This window comes from Emydura macquarii, unplaced genomic scaffold (genome assembly GCF_026122565.2).
Source record: "Emydura macquarii macquarii isolate MOO-44397 ecotype Brisbane River unplaced genomic scaffold, CSIRO-AGI_Emac_v2 contig_1119, whole genome shotgun sequence".
Classification (NCBI taxonomy): Eukaryota; Metazoa; Chordata; order Testudines; family Chelidae; genus Emydura; species Emydura macquarii.
The window spans coordinates 8,721,053-8,741,855 of NW_027131256.1; the positions used below are offsets into that span (position 1 = coordinate 8,721,053).

The 20,803-nt window shown below is 44.5% G+C and overlaps 1 protein-coding gene across 2 annotated transcripts in view; it reads left to right on the forward strand.

The window, feature by feature from the left end:
• Positions 1–10,731, forward strand: part of F5 (coagulation factor V) — a 58,190-nt gene extending 47,459 nt beyond the window's left edge. For both annotated transcript variants that reach the window (XM_067546109.1, XM_067546110.1), the window contains exons 20-25: positions 1,180–1,274; positions 2,677–2,832; positions 4,074–4,218; positions 5,501–5,649; positions 6,554–6,736; positions 7,637–10,731. In XM_067546109.1, coding sequence (XP_067402210.1) covers positions 1,180–1,274; positions 2,677–2,832; positions 4,074–4,218; positions 5,501–5,649; positions 6,554–6,736; positions 7,637–7,783 — 875 coding nt within the window. In that variant the 3' untranslated portion in view covers positions 7,784–10,731. The remainder of the gene's footprint in view (positions 1–1,179; positions 1,275–2,676; positions 2,833–4,073; positions 4,219–5,500; positions 5,650–6,553; positions 6,737–7,636) is intronic.
• The last annotated feature ends 10,072 nt before the right edge of the window (positions 10,732–20,803 follow it).

Consider the following 20,803-nt stretch of genomic DNA (forward strand, 5'->3'; position numbering starts at 1 on the left):
GTGCTGGCTAAAGTACAGGACAGGGAAGTGGAAATATTTTGGGGTTTTCTCTGAGTGCTGTGTGCGCGCCTCAGTTTCCCTTATGTGCTACTCATGTATTTTGGTGATGGGACTGGGTGTGCGATCATTGCAGAGACCACTAGAGTGTGGATGGGCCTTCCTCCATCCACATGTACACGAACAATAGCCAGGACTCCTCTGCCTTGGGTCAACCAGCTGAGACAGGTTGTGACAGGTTGAGGCAGGTGGAAACGAGGAAAGTCGGCCACCCTGCCCGGGAAAAAGCCAAAGAGCTGGGGAGGGGTAAGGCGGCATGACTGGGGGTGGCTGGCTGGAAGGATCAGTCTTCTGTGAGGGATCGCATGGGGCAGAGCCCAAAAATGGGGCTCTGGAGCTCCCCAGTTGGTCACTGCTGTAACTTTTGATTCATCTGCTAACAAAGTCTTTCTACACGGTGGTCCTGAAAACTAATAAACCCATCTGACTTCCAGACTGGCTGTGAATCACTTCTGACTGCAGGGGGGGATGCATGGCCCCTTTGGGGGCGTGTAGGAGCTCCCCAGGGTCCCATCCAGGGGGATTCACTGCAGGGAGCTCAGGTGGAGCAGGGGGGCTGAACGCTCCAAGGTCAGATTCAGACGGCGGCTGCACTGGTGTGAGGGGACCTGAAGGGAGACCCTGTCCACTCGAGTCCTGCCTGGCTTTGCTCTCAGTGGTTCCTGAGCGCTGTTCCTGTGGGACTCTGTCACAGGGAGTCAGGAGACCTGGGTTCTATTCCTGGCTCTGCCATTGGCCTGCTGGGTGACCTTGGGGAAATTACTTTGCCACTCTGCCTGAGTTTCCCCATGTATAAAACGGGGATAATGATACTGACTCTGCACTTGGAGACCTGCTGATGAAAATTTTTAAATAAGAGCTAGGTATTACATTATTTTTAAAGCCACTTTTCTGGCTAAAACCATGTTTTCAAAGATACAATCAATTTTTAATTGCTGATAATGTCCAATATCTCTGAAGCTTTCATCAGCATTACAGTTTATCGGATATTTGTACTGAAGTCTCTCTTTTTCTTCAGGACAAACCAAAAAAGAGCTGACGTATGCATGCTGAGAAGCCTGTGGCTTTCTAGTTTTCCTTGATCTTTTTTACCATAAACCCTTGTTCCTTTTTTCCACCTAGACTATTGGGAGCCGAAATTAGCTAGATTAAACAACGATGGACAATATAATGCTTGGAGCACTGACATGGAACAAGTTGAATTGCCATGGATCCAGGTATGGTTGGTATAACACCATACTTTGCTAGATCCAGATGGGTTAGGTGATGCCTGCAGCTATACCACCACGCACATGCTGGGATTCTCTTGTATCTCATGCGTTAAACAGGGTCAGACTATAACTAGACCTCCCCAGAGAGACTGCCAAGGAAAACTCAGGTGTTGCAAGAAGTGGTACTGGTGATTTAGTAGCTTGCACACTCCCTTTCAAGTGAGTACTGAGCCATTGCTTTAGTATTGTGTCAGGTGGTAGCCTGTTGTCAGGCGTAATTGTGGGGAAGTTTGCCCTGCCATTGCCCAGGGTATAACCATACTGTAGATACACACTTTTCTTTTGCTGTCCCCTATTCTCAATGTGTCCGTGTATTCACCCCTTGCTCTGTAACCAGCTAATCTTCCAGTATAGTCATGGGTCGGACATCTGATTTTTATTTCACTACACAAACTGTTCCATTGGATGTTTTTATGTCTGATCAGCTACTGAAAGAGCATCTTTCTTTTCCTGCATAGCTTCACTAGTAAATAACATAACTGACCTTTTTACTGTCTGCATTGAAAGGCCTGAGGGGAGAGGAATGTTTTTCTGGTTAAGGCATCCATTCCCGGGAATCAGGAGACCTTGGCTCTGTTCCTTGCACTGCTACACAATCACTGTGTGACCATGTGCCGGTCAGTTAGACAAAAACTTTCAAACATTGCCGCTGATTTTTTGGAGCGTGCTTGTGTGTCCAGCTTGAGAGACGCCAGGGTCTGATTTTTGCAGAGGTGCTGAATGCTCGTAGCCCCCCCATGGCTTCAGCTGGAGTTGTGGGTATGCAACATCCTCAAAAAACAAGCCCTGGGTACCTCAGGCTGGACTAGGATTCCAAGTTTTGGTTGGACGTATTCCTGGAGGTTTCATCACACGACATAATCTTTAATAAAAAGATTTTTCTTTAATTCCTGGAGACGCCAGGACAATCCTGGAGGGTTGGTGCTCCTAGGTTTGGCGCTCAAAACCAGAGACCACTTTTGAAATGTAGGCCTTAACCACTCTGTGCCTCGCTCTCCCCAACTCTACAATGGAGATAGCGATACTCCACTACTTCGCCCAGGGATGCTGTGATAATGACTGCGTTAATGTTTGTCAGGTGCCCAGCTCCTGTGGTGATGGGCACCACCAAAACGCCTATAAGTAAATACAGACACAAATAAAATAAGTGAAGACACAGCTCCTCATCTGGACTCTCGCATCAGTGCTTAGGCACCCGGTTACCCATCTCGAGCATGGAAGTGCCATTCTGAGTGCATCAATGCAAGCCTGGGACCCACGCCCAAGGTGCCAGAGGGTGAAATTGGGCTCATGGGGCAGCTTTTTTTTTTTTTTTTTTTTTACAATTGTATATCTTGCTATTATACAGGTGGACCTGCAAAGGCAAGTTCTGATCACAGGGATACAGACGCAGGGAGCCAAGCAGTTATTGAAGTCCTTGTATGTCAAAAAGTTCTTTATGACTTACAGCAAGGACAAACGGAAGTGGATCACCTTCAGAGGAAACAGCACCGGGGAACAGAAGGTCTGCCTGCTCGTTAATCACCCAGCCACCCTGGCTTTACGCGGCTGTAAGCGGGTGGGAAGGCTCAGCAGAAAGTAACACAAAGACAGCCACCAGGATCTCTTCTCAAGGAATAAGGGGTCAGATTTTTAAGGTATTTGGGTGCATGAAGATGCAGATAGGAATTAGTGGGGTTTTCCAAAGGACCCAAGTACCTAAAGGTGATTTTGAATACCCCATTAGATGCCTATCTGCACTGTGAGGCACCTAAATCCCTTCACAAGTCTGGCCTGATGTGTATAACAAAGCAAAATACAGGAAAGTAATAAGAGATGAGGAATCTCCCCAGTTCAACCCAGCCCTATAACCCTGGTTGTGCGGCCCCACTTCCCGATAGACCTCTTTCCCCACTTTGTCTCACGGCCCTTCCCCTGAGTACATGTGCAAGGAGAGTGAAGCTGGGCTGAAGTCATGCCCTTGCTCAGTAGGGACCAGCCCTGGCACCCTATCACAATAGTTTAGTAAGCAATATTAGCAGCAGCGACCCAAGGCATGTGCAACTGAGGTGACCATATAGCACCTGACCTTCCAGCAGTCTCGTATCTATGCCCAAACACTCCTCCTCTGCCAGCTGGAGGTCAACTCTAAGGCCTGTCTCCACCTAAAAATTAGATCGACCTAACTACATTGCTCAGGGCTGTGAAAAATATCTCACACTGTGCAATGTCCTTAGGTTGGCTTAACCCCCCTGTAGATGTGGATAGGTCAATTGGAAGAATTCTTCCATAGACCTCTTGGAAAGGAAAATTAACTCCACTGACGGAAAAAGCCCTTCCATCAACAAAGAAAGCAGCTACATTATGGCACTACAGCGGCACAGCCCCAGCACGCTGCACCTGTCGCTGCAGTAGTGTAGACGTACCCACAAAGTCATGATGTTTGTATGATAGGTGCAAATTGCATGTTAGGTTTCGATCTCTTTTATTAGCCTGTCTCCTAATATCCTCATAAAGGTCTGTACTGCGCCTAACACAATGAATCCCTGATTTAGTCTCTGGGTGCTATAGTAATGCAAATATAAGGATGATGTGTTTTAGGTTTTGCTATAGTGAGAGTAGCCTCATTGAAATCGATGGGGCTACTTGCGTAAGTAAAGACTTAATCAAATGAGATAGGATTTGCAGGACCAGGGTTGCAATTGCTTTTAATTAATATAATGATCTTTTGTGAATTCTTAATTGTTTTTTTTTCTCTTTTACTAGTTGTTTGAAGGTAATTCAGATGCCCATGGGATAAAAGACAATCATATTGATCCACCTATCATTGCTAGGTATATTAGGGTCTATCCAACTGACTCCTACAACAGGCCTACTCTTCGGATGGAACTCCTGGGCTGCGAAGTCGAAGGTAAGCAATGAGAACTCACATGTGCTTGTTTCCCTTCCACCTCCTTGGAAAAACAGGTTCAACTTTTTTTTTGTGGGCCAAGATTTTCAAAAGCAATTTTAATGATTTTCGGTGCCTAACATGAGACGCCTCAAAGGGGCCTGATTTTCAGACAGAGCTCTGTCCACACCCTCTGAAAACTGAGTTTCTCAAGTTGGGCATCCAAAAATCACAAGACTCTTCTGAAATCCTTGGCCTTAATGAATTTAGAGTGATATTTTTAAAAGGATCTGGGTGCCCAACTTCCATTCAAAGACATTGGAAGTTAGGGGCCTTTCTTTCTTCAGTGCTTTTGAAAAGCCCACCCTTGGTACTGATGTTTTGGATTTGGATTGACACCTCTGGAGACTGCTTTTCTCAGTTTATCGACAGAACAGGCAAGGTGTGGTCAGTGGTAGCTGCCAGCTTCCTGTACACTGCCTCATGCGAGTGCCTTAACACAGACCTGGGGGAACTTCCTCTGGGAGTGGGAGCAGAGCTGATGCTTCCTATTTCATTCAGTCGTTCGCCTCTCCATTGAGATGAACACCAAAGGGGCTAGTTAGCATGCTGATGGTCAGCGCTATGTGAAGTGGTGATGTGAGCTCATGGCCAGCAGGAACAGGACGGAGTCCATAAAAAATTTTTCACACAAGACATTGCAGTCATCACATCACATTGGTGACTTTCAGTTGCACCTGCTCTTGGCTAGATTCAAACCTGCAACTTAGAAATGAGAGGTTGTGGAGCCTCTTTCCAGTTGCCTGGACATCCCGTCCCTTGTTGTTTTATTTGAATGGCAATATGAGAATACAGGGTGGAACTTTCAAAAGCGCTTAGAATTGGTCTAACTCTGTGTTTTTGGCAGTCTCACACATAATAGGCAGACGCATAAACCTTTTATTTCACAGTTCTGCTGAACATATTTTTAATAATGACTGGGCAAAAAAAGCTCCCCTCCCTGACTGCCAATGTGTTCTCTTCTGCCTCTCCCTGACTATTTCAAATTCAGATAGCACTTCACAACTTCAAAATGCTTTAGAAATGTTAACTAATGAATTCTCACAACAACCCTGTTAATGACCCCCATTTTAAAAAATGAGGAAACTGGGGCACAAGAGGGTTAAAATGACTCGAGCAAGGCCACACAGCAAGTCAGTGGTGGAGATTAGATTAACTCAGGCTTTCTTAGCCTGTTGCTTATTCCTCTAGTCCCCTGCTTCTCAAGAGAAGAAATAAAGACTCACTGCTGTTCTCTTAACAGGCTGTTCTATGCCACTGGGAATGGAAAATGGGGAGATCAAGAATGCTCAGATTACAGCTTCTTCCTATAAGAAAAGCTGGTATAGCTCCTGGGAGCCTTCTCTCGCCCGTCTCAATCAGAAAGGGAGGGTGAATGCCTGGCAAGCAAAGGTAACAAACACACAAAAGAACTGTGAAATCACACCTGCTGTTCTTAGCAAATGTGCTGCTTCTCTGGTGTGTCTGTGCACCTGTTCTGTGTGCTCCCTCCATGCTTTGCCCTCGTTTGTGCTTTTTGGCCCTCCTGTGAAAGGCCTGTTTAGCTCCCTTCTACTTGGCGGTTTGGGACATGCTCAGCTCCTTCAAGGAAAAGAAAGTTTTAAAAAAATAAATAAAACATTTGCTCGTTTCATAATGTGAAGTGGAAAGCAATGAAACCACATGTGGCGAACTGGAAGCAGTCCAGCATGCTCAACTTAATGGGTCTTACCCTGCAGCCCTTACTCATGGGAGTGGTCTCTTTGGACTCAGAGGATGAGTAAGCTCTGAAGGTTGGTGGCCTGTGAGCCAAATTCATTCCTGGTGTTATTCTGTTCATTTTTATTATTGATCGGCAGTACTGCCTTGTAACTAGAGCACTGGAGTGAGACTCAAGAGGCCTGGGTTCTGTTACCAGCTCTTTCACTGGGTTGCTGGGTGACCTTGAGCAACTCACTTCCCCCGTGCCTCCATTTCCCTATCTGTAAAATGAGGATAATGATACTTTGTAAAGTGCTTTGAGATCTACTGATGAGATCTACCAGGGATGAATTTGTATTGCTTTTTGTTCTGTGTTGGAGATGGAAGTGAATGCCATATGGCGGGTCAGCGTACATCATCTGCAGTGATTAAGTTGATGTGTGGCCAGCACAGAATGCTGGTAGCGCTTCCCTTAGCTTTGTTTCCATATGTTTGAGGTTCTGGGTGAGTGGGTGTCTTCATGCAACTTTAACTGTCATTAAGCAAAGGTTTTGATTGTGTTAATATAAGCACAAACACACGTTTGTTTACACATTACTCTTTGTATTGATTGTAGTCAAACAACAACCAGCAGTGGCTGCAGATAGATCTCCTCAAAGCTAAAAAGATAATCGCTGTCGCAACCCAGGGTTGTAAGTCCATGTCTACTGAACAGTTTGTGAAAACCTATGCCATCCTTTACAGCGATCAAGATACAGAATGGAAACCTTATCTAGATAACTCCACGTCAGTGGAAAAGGTACCGCTTTAAACTAAGAGAATTCTGTCCCTATTTCTGAATCCTGAGCACATTGTCATAACTCCCAAGGCCCAGATGAGGCACATAATATGAGACACAGGCGGCATGGCCCCAGGATGAGGCACACAAAAAATTGTCCCTGCAGTTGACTTTAAAATGCTTGGGGGTGGTTCTTCTCTTATAGATGACTCTACCTTCCATTGCAGGGTTCTTTATTTCTGATGTAAATGATTGTCAACAATAAAAGGGAGGGGCTATTACATTTGTGTGGAATGCTGTTGAAGGGCTGGGATGAAATTGGTGGCATGCCTTTTAAAGAGGGACATTTCAGAGGAATGCACAGAATGAATATGCTGAAGCCTCAACTAAATGTCCCTGCAAAATATTTTTTGCTTTAATTTTTTTTAAGTGAATTTAAATGCTGGTGGAGGGTCCCAGATTGGCAGAGCTGAGACCTCTGTAGATCCAACAGCAGGTACAGCACTTAATAGTACAGGATCCCCCAAACCATCCTGACAGATGTGCTTCAATTCGGACCTGCAGGGACCACACTGAGGGATAAGAGAGAGGAGATTTGTCAGTCTCCAGCCAACGCAGGGACCAATTAACACAAAGTGCAGTGACAGTTTCTGTGATATAAATGGAAGCAGAGACCAAGAAACCATTTCACACAAATTACAAAACAGACAAATTTTAGTTGTTACCAACCTGGACTGGATTATAACCAGTTGACCCAGAGAAGGAAGGCTGTATATACAATATACACCTCTTGAGTGATCCAGTCCATCTCCCTGTCCCCTAACACAGCAACGCTGAAGCATTTTAGATGCCTTAAAAATGCTATTGCTTTTTTTAATATGCCACCTTTTCACTAATTAATTGTTTTCTGTTTACTTTCAGGTGTTCATGGGGAATGAGGACAGCAGTGGACAGGTCAAGCATTTTTTAAATCCACCCATATTTTCCAGGTTCCTCCGCATTGTTCCTAAAAGCTGGAATCGAAGCATTGCTCTTCGGGTAGAACTCTTTGGCTGTGATCTTTCCTAGGTGCTGGACACACAGAGTATACTTGAACAAGGGATTGCTACGTCTGGGAGCCCTACACCTTTCAGCAGTGACTATGCAGAACTACAGTTTTCTTAAACTCTTAGAATAGTCATATTTAGTCCTTCTGAAGTGCCTTTTCTCCAAGGATCTTAGTGTTTTGCCGACGTAAATTAAAAGAGATTTAACTGGCAGATATCTCATTCACATATATGTACATTTAGGGTACATCTCCACAGCATCTGGGAGGGCACTTCCATGGGGGTTAGACAGACACTTGCTAGCTCTGCTCACGCTTGTATGCTAAAAATAGCTGTATGGCTGCAGCAGCATGGGCAGCAGCTCAGACTAGCCACCCAGGTATGGATGCAGAGGTCAGGTGGGATTGTTCTCAGATGGCTAGCCCAAGCTATAGCCTGTGTGGCCGTGGCCACACTGCTATTTTTAGCACACAGGCTCGAGCAGAGTTGGCACATCTGTCTACCCGCTCTGGGAAGCGCCGTCCCAGCTGCAGTGTAGACCCACCCTTTAAATAAAAAAAAAAAAAAAAAAAAAAAAGGAAGTAACAAACAGGAAATCCACAAAAGCATGCACTTTTGACATGCCCCTTTCCATGGGAATCTATGCATCGAAATGCATCCCCTCCATTTCTCTACCACTGTTTTTCTCCATCCCCAACTCACTCACAATGGTCTGGTCTCCTTTTGTCCTGTTCCTGACTTAATTTTAGACCAAACCTCCTGAGGGCAGGGATCTCAGGTTTAATCTTGAGCCCAGATGTGTTCCCCTCACAGAAGAAAGGGGAGCAAAAAATCTATGGGATGTCCCTGCCTCGGCATTCCCCTTGAATGTAGGAGTCCCCAGTAGACCTAGAACCACTGTCTATACCACCATCCAGTAGCCCCTGGTGTTGGGGCTGGGAAGCAGCTGTGATGCTGCACTCCAGCAATCCCTGCCTGGTAGGTGGCCCCTTGGAGGGTCATAACCACCCGGTGTAGATAAGAGAAGTCCCCACTCTGCTCCGATCTATGCTGGGGCTGAAGTAGAAGTGGCCTCAAGATCTAGGATCAGCAGCCCCTTCTCTGAGACTCCAGGCCCTCATCTTTATATTTGCTTTTTAAACACCAAGCACACCTATGATGTGGCATATCGTAAATAACCATTAATCTTCTCAGCACCCTGGCATAGGGAGATCAGCAATAGAGGCACAGAAAGACAAAGTGATTTGCCCAAGATCATAGCAAGTCAGTGGTAGGACCAGAAAGAGGAGCCAAGACTCCTGGCTTCTAGTCCCAGGCTCTAACTGCTAAGCCATGCTGATTTGTTATCCCTACTGGCAGAAACAAGCTTTCTTGGCTGTTAATGAGAAACATAACCTGGTAATAAAGAAGGATTAGATACCACTGTGGTAAAAACACCTACGCCTTGTCTACGCTACAGCTTCTGCAAACATGGCTGATGGAACTGATGTGGTTCAGAAAACATTTATGATTTTCTCAGGATGGAAGCACTCAGTGAAAATATATTAGCTGTCCCTGAATATTCCTTTTCAGCAGCGTCTTAGCAAAGCTTTCAGTACTGATCAGAGGCTCCAATCCGCTCAGCTGTCCTGTACAGAAGGACCCCCTTTGCTCACATGGATCCTTATTGCCTGGAACAGAATAGCTTCAAGAACCCGGGCTGTGTTTTGATCCATAACCTTACAAAGTACTGTCTCAAGCTATTTTAAGTGAATTAGAGTTCTTATATCAAAAAAGTGTATGTTTCCAAGTAAAGGTGTATTAAAAATGTGAAACGAAACTCTTAAAAACCTCAATACATATTTTCACATTTTATTCTGCATTTCACATTGTCACCCTTTTCCACTTGAAAGTAAAGCTGAATTGCTGCAGTGAAGAGCAAAATGTTAATATTTCTGATTTTGCATATTTTCAGTGGCAAAACCATCACCAAAAATGAAATTTCTACATCATGAAATGGCTTGGAGCAAAATGTTCATGTGAAAATTTTCAGGTTGATTGCAGCTAACATTTCCTAATGTGAGACCATTTCCTATTGTGAAACAGTTTAAATAACTGCATATTGTTAAATGAGCAGTTGTTAAAACATTTTATAGTGGCTCTTAATAAGCCATGACTTCTGAGACAAAATCATTTTTGTTTAAATGAAGAAAAGTTCTGGGGTGAAGTCCTACCTCCAGTGGCATCAATGGCAAAACTCACTGATTTTACTGGGGCCAGGATTTCATCCTATGGCTCTCAAACTATTCTCAAGAAAAGAGGTGGATTTTGCAGGTATGTCCTGATGTAAATTCATGTGGAAAATGGGGAAAGTCAGTTCCAAGCCAAGAGATTTTTACCTCCCTGGCAGTAGCCTCTTTCCTTATATATCTGGGGTGTGGTGTCTACTTTTGTTACCAATATTACGTGCTCTTGGCATGAAAATACTTAATCAAGCCGCTTCACTTTCTACCAGCTCCAAATTCAGGATGATCTCATAATTGTCACACGACGTAGCACCCCAGGTCATGATGGCATGAATCACTGATAGCAAAGGCACATCTGAAAGAAAAGATTGCATGTTTCTTGCCAGGCATTTCTGGAAAAAAAGCACTTATGGTCCCTACTGGTAACAGGCAGCCTTTGATTTAACAAGGCCCCTATATGATGAACCTGTCTCATAAACAATGCATGCACTGCTCCAATCGGTGTTGCTGATATAGTCTTTAGCAGTTCTTCTGCTGGCTTTCCTGTTTGTGTTATCTGTATTGAATCTTAGCCCGCTTGCCCTCATCCCGGTCCCAGACTCCATGCTGCTGGCGGAGCTAAATGTGGAGCTGGGTAGCACCAGCATATTGAAGACTGTGTAGACTATGTCTCCTTACTAACCCTCCCAGAAGCCTCCTCATATGCACATTAAATAGAAGCACAGATAAGACAGAGCCCTGAGGCTTTTTACATGACGTAGCCTTCGCCAACACGGCGCTGCAGAAGTGAGGAATGCCAGCATTAGCTGAAACTGCAGGGGGAGTTTTGGGTAGGGAGAACATAATTAGATAAGTTTGACCAGGCCAGTAAGCAGAGTGAACTAAATACAAGTTAGAACAGATTATTAAGCATATTGATATCCTGAAAGAAATCTTTTTTGAATACCCTCTTCTGCCCTTCAAACAACCCCTCCACCTTGCCACGCTTGTCATCAGAAGCAAAGACCCCATTGACCAGGACGCACCAACTGAAAGGGGCACCAGGCCCTGCCACAACAGATGCAAAACCTGTAGATATAGCTCCACTGCTACAATGCTTAGCACCCCCACAACACACCTTTCACGATTCATGGGTCCTACGCACGTCTATCACAACACATGGTGTGTTACATTTCATACAGTGCATCAAATGCCCCAGTACCGATGTGGGTGAAACCAGACAATCACTATGCTCTTGAATAAAAGACAAAAACAACATATTTCCTGCGGGCAAACACTTTTCACACAGCGATCACTCCATATCTGATTGTTCAACACTTACCCTCAAAGGAAAGCTGCACAACACCTTCAAAAGGTGAGCCTGGGGAACTTAAATTCGGAATTCTGCTCGGCACCAAAAACCATGGACTAAACAGGGACAATGGTTTTATGGCTCATTGCACAATTTGTAACACACCACACTGCCTGCTATTCTGAATTGCCCACTTCAAACTCTTTATGCACAACAATCTAACCCCCAACTGCTCGCTTCTTTCCAAGTGACCATCTCCAACATGTCTTACAGTCTTACCTGTTCTGCTTAATCATCTGTCCCAACTTGTATTTACACTCTGCTTCCTTTCCCAGCCCTGATGAGGAGTTCTGTGTCGCTCACAAGCTTGTACCTTCCACCAGCAAAAGGTATTACCTCACCCACCTTGTTTCTCTGTTTCTAGTCCATTTCACTTTCTGGTTACTTTACCACCCTTGTTTTTCTGTTTATAGTGAGTTCCACTTTCCTAGCTGAACGTTGTTGTGCACTGGTTCACTGCCATGCACAGGATGGTTTAAATACAAAAATGCTCTTTCTATTGACAATTTATACAGAGACATTTCAAGAGAACATTTCTGCATATGTGAGATTGTTTGTAAATCATTGCCCTAAACCACAGGCCTAAAACTCCTTGACATCCTCCCCTTTAATGTATTTCTAAATGAACCTAGCAGCAGTTCATGAACTGGGTCAGATGCAACCTAAAAATATGTTGTTATTGCCCCTCCAGCAGCTTTGTGTTTTCATATGTATTATCCAGCTCTCATGCTGACGCAGAGCATCCCCTGGGGCGGCTACACCCTTCATGTCAGACAAGAATTGCTGCTTAGTCACTAAGCACACTAGACAAGGCGGAATCATTCTCATGCTGGATGGGCTGATGTGATTTTTGCCTTCCAACATGCCTGCAGCAATTTCTGAGACTGTTTTAAAAGCTTGTGAGTGCTGAACAAGCTCAGCCAAGTTCTGGGCTCACCTTCTTCTAATTCAATGTCTCTCACAGCAAACATGTAAGATGACATTCGCCCTGGAGTGCACGGCCAACGGAAGGCCCTCTTCAACACTAAACCCCTATGCCAAGGTGGTGGTGTGGCGGGGGGGGGCGTTAGCAGCCCCTGCGCTCTGAGTGGGGATTCTCTGTGCAGCCACACAGCGCAGCACACAAGTGAGCTGGGAATGGGGCCACATATATGTGGATCCACTTGATAGGTCATGGCTTAGGAGCAAGTGGGAAGGCTACACTACATTCACCAGGCTTCAGGGTGGAGGTAGATGTTGCTTCCCTAAGTCCATGCCCTTCCCCTCCCCAGTTATTTGCACTGTATGTGGGTAAAGTGAATTTCACATTTAAAATTCAAGGACTACGTTGTGCTTTCAGATATGTCCACTCAGTTGCCAGTAACTTTAGTGTGAACTACCTGTGTGTATCGGAGATCAGAACTGATACTTAGTCTCTTAAAGGATTACTGCCAAAGTCATTATACTTGGAAATTAAATAACCATGAATTTCCACCTGTACTGAAGTTCCTATCTTCCAGGTCACATCCATTTACATTTGCCAACTTTCCTCCCATTTTCATGTTGCACCCAGCCAATGGATCCTATCATCTCCTGCACACATTGCATGATATTTATACAAAAATGTTGCTCAATGGGATATGATCAGGAAATACATGCATCAGTTTTAGGTGGATCCCAACAGATAGCATCACACATTCATTACGCTGGCTCAGTGCCACAGGAAGGATTCATACGGCACAGGTCATATGGATACAGATGCAGAAACAGCCTCCCTGGTAAGCTTCATGCTCTATGTTACAACTTTGAAAGGGTTCATTTGTACAGAGCTACTACATCCCTAGAAGGAATAGTGTTCAGTGCTCATAATATGATCAACCAATAGAGCAGTCAAATTTCTGACTGGAAAATTGGAAACGAAATCTTGTGAAAATGGAAGGAAGCCCCACTTTTCACACTTATTTACTATTTTCCAACTGGAAAAAAAGTGTTTTAAAAGGCTTTTCCCTACCCTCAGAGACCTCTTAACCTTTACTCTCCTTCTTCCGGTGGGAAGAAGAAAAAAAGAAAATTAAAAAAGGAGAAAAATGCCGTGGGAACAAAAATCCAAAAAAAGGATGATGTAATGTTTGTAACCTGATACCATAGGAGGATGGGTTGGTGGGTGGAATTTCTATAGACTCAGAAAGAATGGGAATTCACCTTCTCACTAGCCTGCTCATGCAGTTTCAATTAGACTTTTCTGAATTCATCTCTTACTCCTAATTAAACCAGTCGTAGTTTCAGTAATTTTTCTGTGCATTCTTCAATACACTATATTGTTCCTCAACACACAATAAAGTTAAAGGCATTGAAATTTGGGGACATTTGAAAATGGGCAGCAAACCTGGAGTGATGAAAAGGCAGGGATCTCAAGAGGTCACCACGTCCATCCCCCTGTGCTGTGGTAGGACCAAGTATACCTACACCGTCCCTGACAGGTGTTTTTAAAAACCTTCCTATGGTGGGGATTCCACCACCTCCCTTGGAAGGCTTTTTCAGAGCTCAACTACCCTTCTAGTTAGAAAGGTTCCCTAATATCTAACCTCAATCTCCCTTGCTGCAGATTAGGCCACCTTCAGTGGACATGGAGACCAATTGATCCCTGTCCTCTTTATAACAGCTCTTAACATATTTGAAGTCCGTTATCAGGTTCTCCCTCAGTCTTCTTTTCTCAAGACTAAACATGCCCAGTTTGTTTAACCATCCCTCACAGAGCAGGTTTTCTAACCCTTTTATCATTTTTGTTGTTCACCCCAGCCCCTCTCCAATGTGTCCTCATCTTTTCTAATGTGGGGCCCAGAATTGGACACCATACTCTCCAGCTGAGGCCTCACCAATGCTGAATAGAGCAGGACAATTACCTCCCAAATCTTACATATGACACTCCTGTTAATACACCCCAGAATGAGACCTGCCTTTTTCGCAGCAGCATCACATTTTGACTCATATTAAATTTGCGACCCACTATAATCCCTAGATCTTTTCCAGCAGCCCTACTACCTAGCCAGTTATTCTCCATTTTGTAGTTGTGCATTTAATTTTTTCCTTCCTAGCTGAAGAACTTTGCATTCGTCTTTACTGCATTTCATCTTGTTGAATTCAGAACAATTCTCTAATTGGTCAAAGTCATTTTGAACCCTAAGCTTGTCCTTCAAAGTGCTTGCAACCCCATCCAACTTGGTGTCAGCTGCAAATTTTATAAGCATACTCTCCACTCCATTAGCGAAGTAATTAACAAAAATGTTGAATGGCACTGGACCCAGGACTGACCCCAGTTGGGCACCCACCTTGTTGTAATTTCATCTAGCCCACGTTTTCCTAGTTTGCTTATGAGAATGTCATGTAGGACTGTGTCAAAAGCCTTATGAAAATTAAGAGTGTTAACACAAAGGAGTGTTCAGAGCCTGATTTGTTATAACAGGTAAGTGATATAAAAGCTGTCTGTGGCAGGGACTCCCTCGAAGAACTTTTAAGATTTTTGGGGAGGCGCTCAGCACATTGCAAGAACTCCCAAAGCCTAGACATTAAAGCACATACCTGTTGGTTGTTTGTGTTGTTCCAGTAAAGCATGAGATGCACTGCAAGCAGGCCTTACCTTATCAGAGCCAACAGGGCTAGCTTAAATCCAATCCTTCACTTTCGTAGACAGCCAGTGTACGGAGCACAAGGGAGGGGAATATCCTCATGATGGCTCTAACTAGTGAGTAAATAATAAATGAGGGTTAGCATCGTTATTCCCATTTATAGATGGGGAAACTCTGGCCCGGAGACATGAAGTGACTTCCCTATAGTCACCCAGTAGGCTAGTAGCAGAGTTGCAGTCCAGTGCCCTACCGACTGAGCCACTATATGAAATGTACTTCTCCAATCAATACAAACTGCAGCTCATGGAGGAGTATTGCTGCGAGGGAATTACAGTATTCACTAATTGCATTAGAAACAGGAGCAATTTCTGCAATCTTACAATAATGATGGTAGCAGCGGATCTCTCTCCTCTCTGCACCCACGTGGCTCCCGCTGCCTCAGCACTAGCAGAATGGCTTTTTCTGATGCCATGAAGTCTTTGCTCCCGTTACGATGAATGATGTCAGTGAGGCAGCTATGGTGGGATTTGAGTCGTGCACAGGAAATGTTAGTGCTGTGCAGCCAAGCATTAAGTGCCTGTGGCAGGTTGGAGAGGGAAATGTATTCGGGCAAAATGGGTCCCAGAGGGTCTCCTGGCTCCACTTCCTTGTTGCATAGAGGGTCTCAGCTGTGCCTGTTGCACCATTCCCAATCACCTTGGACCTCCCAAAGGGCCCCTCAGAGGATGAGGGATCCACAGCTGTGGAGGGGCAGGAAAAGTAGGAGACACCTATAGTTGCCTCCAAAACCCTGCAGAAAAGCTGGCAGAGAGATAATACAGCATGGGGCTTAATTAACTCTTCAACAGGCCCCTACACACTGGTCAAAGCCCCTTCAAGGAGAGTGCTGTGGAACAACAGCTAAGGGGCTCTCTAGCAGCATGGCTTCAGTGAAGTAACCCAGTGAGGGAGCTGTGGAGCACAGCAGCAGCTAGCACCAGTGGCACAGGTCCTGTGGGATCCGTGGCATTTGTGGAGGAATGCTACTGTCACGCTGGCTGAATCAGGGGGGCCCTTCAGGTACATCCAGGAGCTCTGATTACTCCCTTCTACACCAGTCTTGTGTTGGGGGTGTCATGCTGGCTGGATTGGGGGAGGAGGCCATGTCAGGTACTGTTAGAAAGGCTATAATGTGCTAAGTAAGATGGTAATGTTTATGCTCATGTGTTATATGTGTAATGGAAGTTATGGATATATTTGACATATCTGTATTTCAAATTGTGCTGTCTGAAACACATCCTCGACAGAGTGGTGGCAGAACAACAGCCTGCTTAATGGCCCATTCAGACATCCACAGATACAAGGGGCCCAGGAGGAAAAGCCAGAGGTATACCTAATGAGTCACCAGGACTTGCTCATGTGACGCTGAACTCCATTTTGGTTCCTGTAAAATTCCACAAACAGCATGGCAGGGGCCAGAGGGTATATGAGGCAGAGGCCTGGGAATCCATTTTATTCTTCAGTCAGGATTCAGCTTCAGCTACCAACCTACCTCTGGATCAGCTCATCTACAACTGAACCGAAGCTGTGAAACAAAGGACTGAGACCCATCCAGTTACTGGATGTACACCAGAGGGACTATACAAGCCTGCAAACTCCACAATTCTTCTAGAAACCTGATGTATATGGACTTTCAAATCATTTGTATGTACCTGATTGATTTAATCCTTTAACATTTATCTTATAGTTTGTTTCTTTCTTTTTATAATAAACCTTTAGTTTTAGTTACTAAAGGATTGGCTGGCAGCGTGGTATTTTTGGTAAGATCCAAACTTATATTGATCTGGTACTGTGGCTGACCCTTTAGGGTCAGGAGAAACCTTTTTAGTAAAGAGCATAGAGTTTAAATAACTGGTCTCTTTACTGGACCTAGTGGCTGATTGGGGGCTGGAGACTGGAATGCAGTAAAGGGGGCTGTGTGTATTTGTGTACTGGCTTCTTGATAACCAATGTGGGGAATCAAAAGCACAGTTTGTGGCTGGTTGGAAAGTCTGGCTTCAGTGCCACCCACCAGTGCAGGGAGAATCTGCTCTCCTTTTGCAGCCTACCCTGACCTTGGTATTTTCAGGTGGCTACCCTGGGCACAGAAGGGTCACAGCTACCCCCCAGCTGGGTCTGGATGTGGGGATCACAAGGCCCAAACTCCTGCCTCCACAGATTTCTATGTGAAGAGGTGATCCGGGCCAGCGCGCAGCTCCTCAACCCTTGCTGGTTCCAGCAGGCTGTGTCTATATGCCACCTGCTACGCAGACCACGTGTATAGGGAGCAGAAGGGCTGTTTTTATGGCTTTACGATAATGGGGAGACATTTCTGCTTATTTTGCTCCTGCTTCAGTCACAATGTCAGTTTGTTTCACACTGATGAGGCTTCTTAAGAGATCAAAGGTTTCTTACAAACAGAGCAGGTAAGTGCCTATTTTAATGGGTCAGAGAACTCATTCCATCCATTTGAAGCTTGAGTGAATTATTCCAAATTAAAGAACGGCATGGTGAAAAGTGATCCCTCCCTCCTTGTTCCCAGGTCCCGTGCCCAAGAACAAGAGAACACAATGATATCGAGGGGCAGCAGCCTCAGAACAATGGAAAAGAAATTCTGCTGTACAGAGAAGACAGCCAGGCTGCGGAAATCACTGCCACAGGAGGTTGTGGATGGTGACAAAAAGTTTGGCTGCGTGTTATAAAGACCTGGCGAATATTGTGACACGAATAACTTTTGCAGCTTTACAAGTTAAGATATAATGCTGGAGAGGGTGAGAAAAACCCATGGTTCAAGGCATAAGAAAGTCATTTATTATAGGAGTCATCAAGAAATTGTTCCCATATACAGCACTGAACAGTCAGATAGGTGCATTGTGGAGGTGTAATCTGCTGCTTTCCTTTCACACATCAGGTATTAACCTTAGCAAGAAGGATACTTGACTGCATGGATGAATGGTATGACCCAGTCTGGTAAATCCTATTAAATCATCCTATTGTACTGCAGTCTCCACTATGGGAAGCAAAGCATAGATGAGAGGTAAAAAAGCATAGAAGCTGCAGCAATGCAGTTGTGAGCTAGGAAGCAGAGCACAAGGAGAGATGGAAAAACAGAGAGCTCCTGCAATGCTTCAGGACAGATCTGAACCGAGAAAAAAGCACAGTAAATAAACTAGGAAAATATGAATTTTTCAGAATAGCTCCAATCAGAGCTTGGAATGAATTGTTCTTTCTCTTCCTTTCTTCTCTCTTTAAAATATGATTTCATGTGATCCTTATCTCGTTCTCTGCATAATATTTTCTTGTTCTAGTAAGACAACGACGAGCTATGTCTACTGAACTTGAGGAATGCTGCCTGCTCTGATCTTGCCTGGGGGAAAAAGGTGCTGGAACTCACCATCCGAAGTTCAGGCTGGGCCCCGCTGGAAAAGAATGAGGACACAATGGAAGGTAAAAGATCCCTTTGTTGAATCAAGGAAGCCTTGGGACTCAGGACTAGTCTACACCAGAAGTGCTACAGCAGTGCAGCTGCACCAATGCAGTTGTGCTGCTGTAGCTCATCTGGTGAAGATGCTCTATGCCGACGAGGGCGAGCTCTCCCGTCGCCATAATAAAACCACCTCCGTGAGAGGCTGCAGCCGTGTCAGCAGGCAAGCTCTCCCGCCAACATAGTGCTATCCACACCGGAGCTTAGGTCGGTGTAATTTATGTCGTGCAGGAGGGTGGATTATCCACATGCCTGAGTGACATACATTATACTGACATAACCTGCAGTGTAGATAAGCCCTAAGCCTTAAAGAAAGAGGAGTGGGGGAACTCCTGAAGGTGACTCATCATGTGCAATGAGCAATGAGTGTATATCTGGCATACGGTATTGTATTCTCCTAGGGAATATAGAACAGCGATGTCAAATTCATTTAATTCCATTTTTAATTATATTTCATGGGCCAGGAAATTTGGAAAGGATTATTATTATTCCTCCTCAGCATTACATTCTGAGGATGTGGTTTTTTGTTTTTAAGCAAACGGCTTTCACGACATACAAGATCTTAAAACATAAAAAGGGGACAGCTACTGCCTAAAATTTACCCATGAGTCACCAAAAAATCCTGACCACAAACTGACTCCATGCATGCCTCGTGAGTTCTTGAACTGCTCATTCATACCCTTCGGGATTGCTCCAAGTGATCCAATAACCACGGGGATCATCTTTGTTTTAGTCTTCCGTGATTGTTCCACTTCATAGCTTATACAAAACCTATGTCTGACCTGTTTGCCTGCACCGTTCTGTCTATGACAATTGCCAGATCCCATAAAATCTTAGCCCCTTCATTCTCTTCTAGAGCACTTTGAATTTGCTGGTCGTAATACTGCAGGGTGTGTTTAAATCCATACTTGCCACACTGTCTCCATTGCAGACACTTGGCAACCTCATTGTGTCTGTTCATCTATTCTCTCCCAGACAGGTTCCTGCAGGCACTCAGCACATGATCCACCATCTCTTCCTTTTTGGAACAATTCTGCAATTCAGGGAGTAGTTCTGCTGGTCAATTTTGTTTACAAAATTAAGCTTTAAGGACTATTTTTCTGCACTCATAATGAATCTCTCTGTCTCTCTTTTGAGATCTCCTTCGACAAGCCATGAGTCTGTTAATCTTTCATCACTGATTGGTTATTAATTATTTATTATTTACATTACCTTAGCGTCTAGGAGCCTCAGTCATAGACCAGGCTCCCAGTGTGCTAGGTGCTGTACAAACACAGAACAAAAAGACTGTCCCAGCCCAAAGGAGCTTACAATCTAAGTATAAGACAAGAGAGAGCAGATCAATATACATAGGCAATGAGCATACAAAGAAACAATGAGATAATATTGGTCAGTATGCCAGGAAGTGGTCTCTGCACATCAACAGTTCCCACAGTACACAACTTTCAAGGGTGGAATACAGTCTTTATATAGTAACTAAACTTTTAGCTATTATAATTATTTGCAATACCTTATTGTGTTACTACTACACAGTTATTCTCCTCCGTTTTCCTTCCTGTTTTTCAGCCTCTTCCCTATCCTTGCAGCTCTCCTCATTTCTTCCCTTTGCATTACCTTCCTTGTAGCAATTTCCATTTTCTGCTGTTCACACTGTGGACTTCGTTCACACTGTGGACTTCATTCCCACTCACTGCCGCAACTGACCTGCTAAAATAACCAGCAACGACATAGTCAATGTTGTCACTCAAGTGTCATCAGTAGGCTTCAAAGTTACCTTTCCAAGAAGATTAATGAGGTGCAGGGGAGTTCACACTCTCAGACTGTCTGCAGAATCAGGAGAACGACACCACATCAGTTTACACTCAGGTCACATTTGGAAGGTTAGTTTTGCAGTCACAAGGGTAAGAAACTTACTTTCAAAAAACCAGAAGCTTAGACACTGCACAATCTGGATATGCCATGAAGGCCACAAAAATACATCAAACTGGCTAGATCCGACCCACAGATTAGGTGTTTGACATCAATAATACCCCATGTTGTTCTGGAAATTCTTTGTGCAATTACTATATCTGTAGGTTGTTGTACCATGTTGCTGTGCTGACAACTCACTGATCTACCTCTCTATTCCATACCTGTCTCCTTCTGTCCTAACTAAAATCTCAGCCTGTGTCTCTCTGACATCTTCTCAGGGATGTCCAGACAACAGCTTAAACGCAATATAGCCAAAACAAAACTCCTAATTATTTCCCCCCAGCCTCCCTCCACTCTCCTTTCTTGATCACTGTGGACAACATTGCCATCCTCCTTGTCATTCAGGCCCATAATCTGGGTGTTATCTTTGACTCAGCCCTTTCTCTAG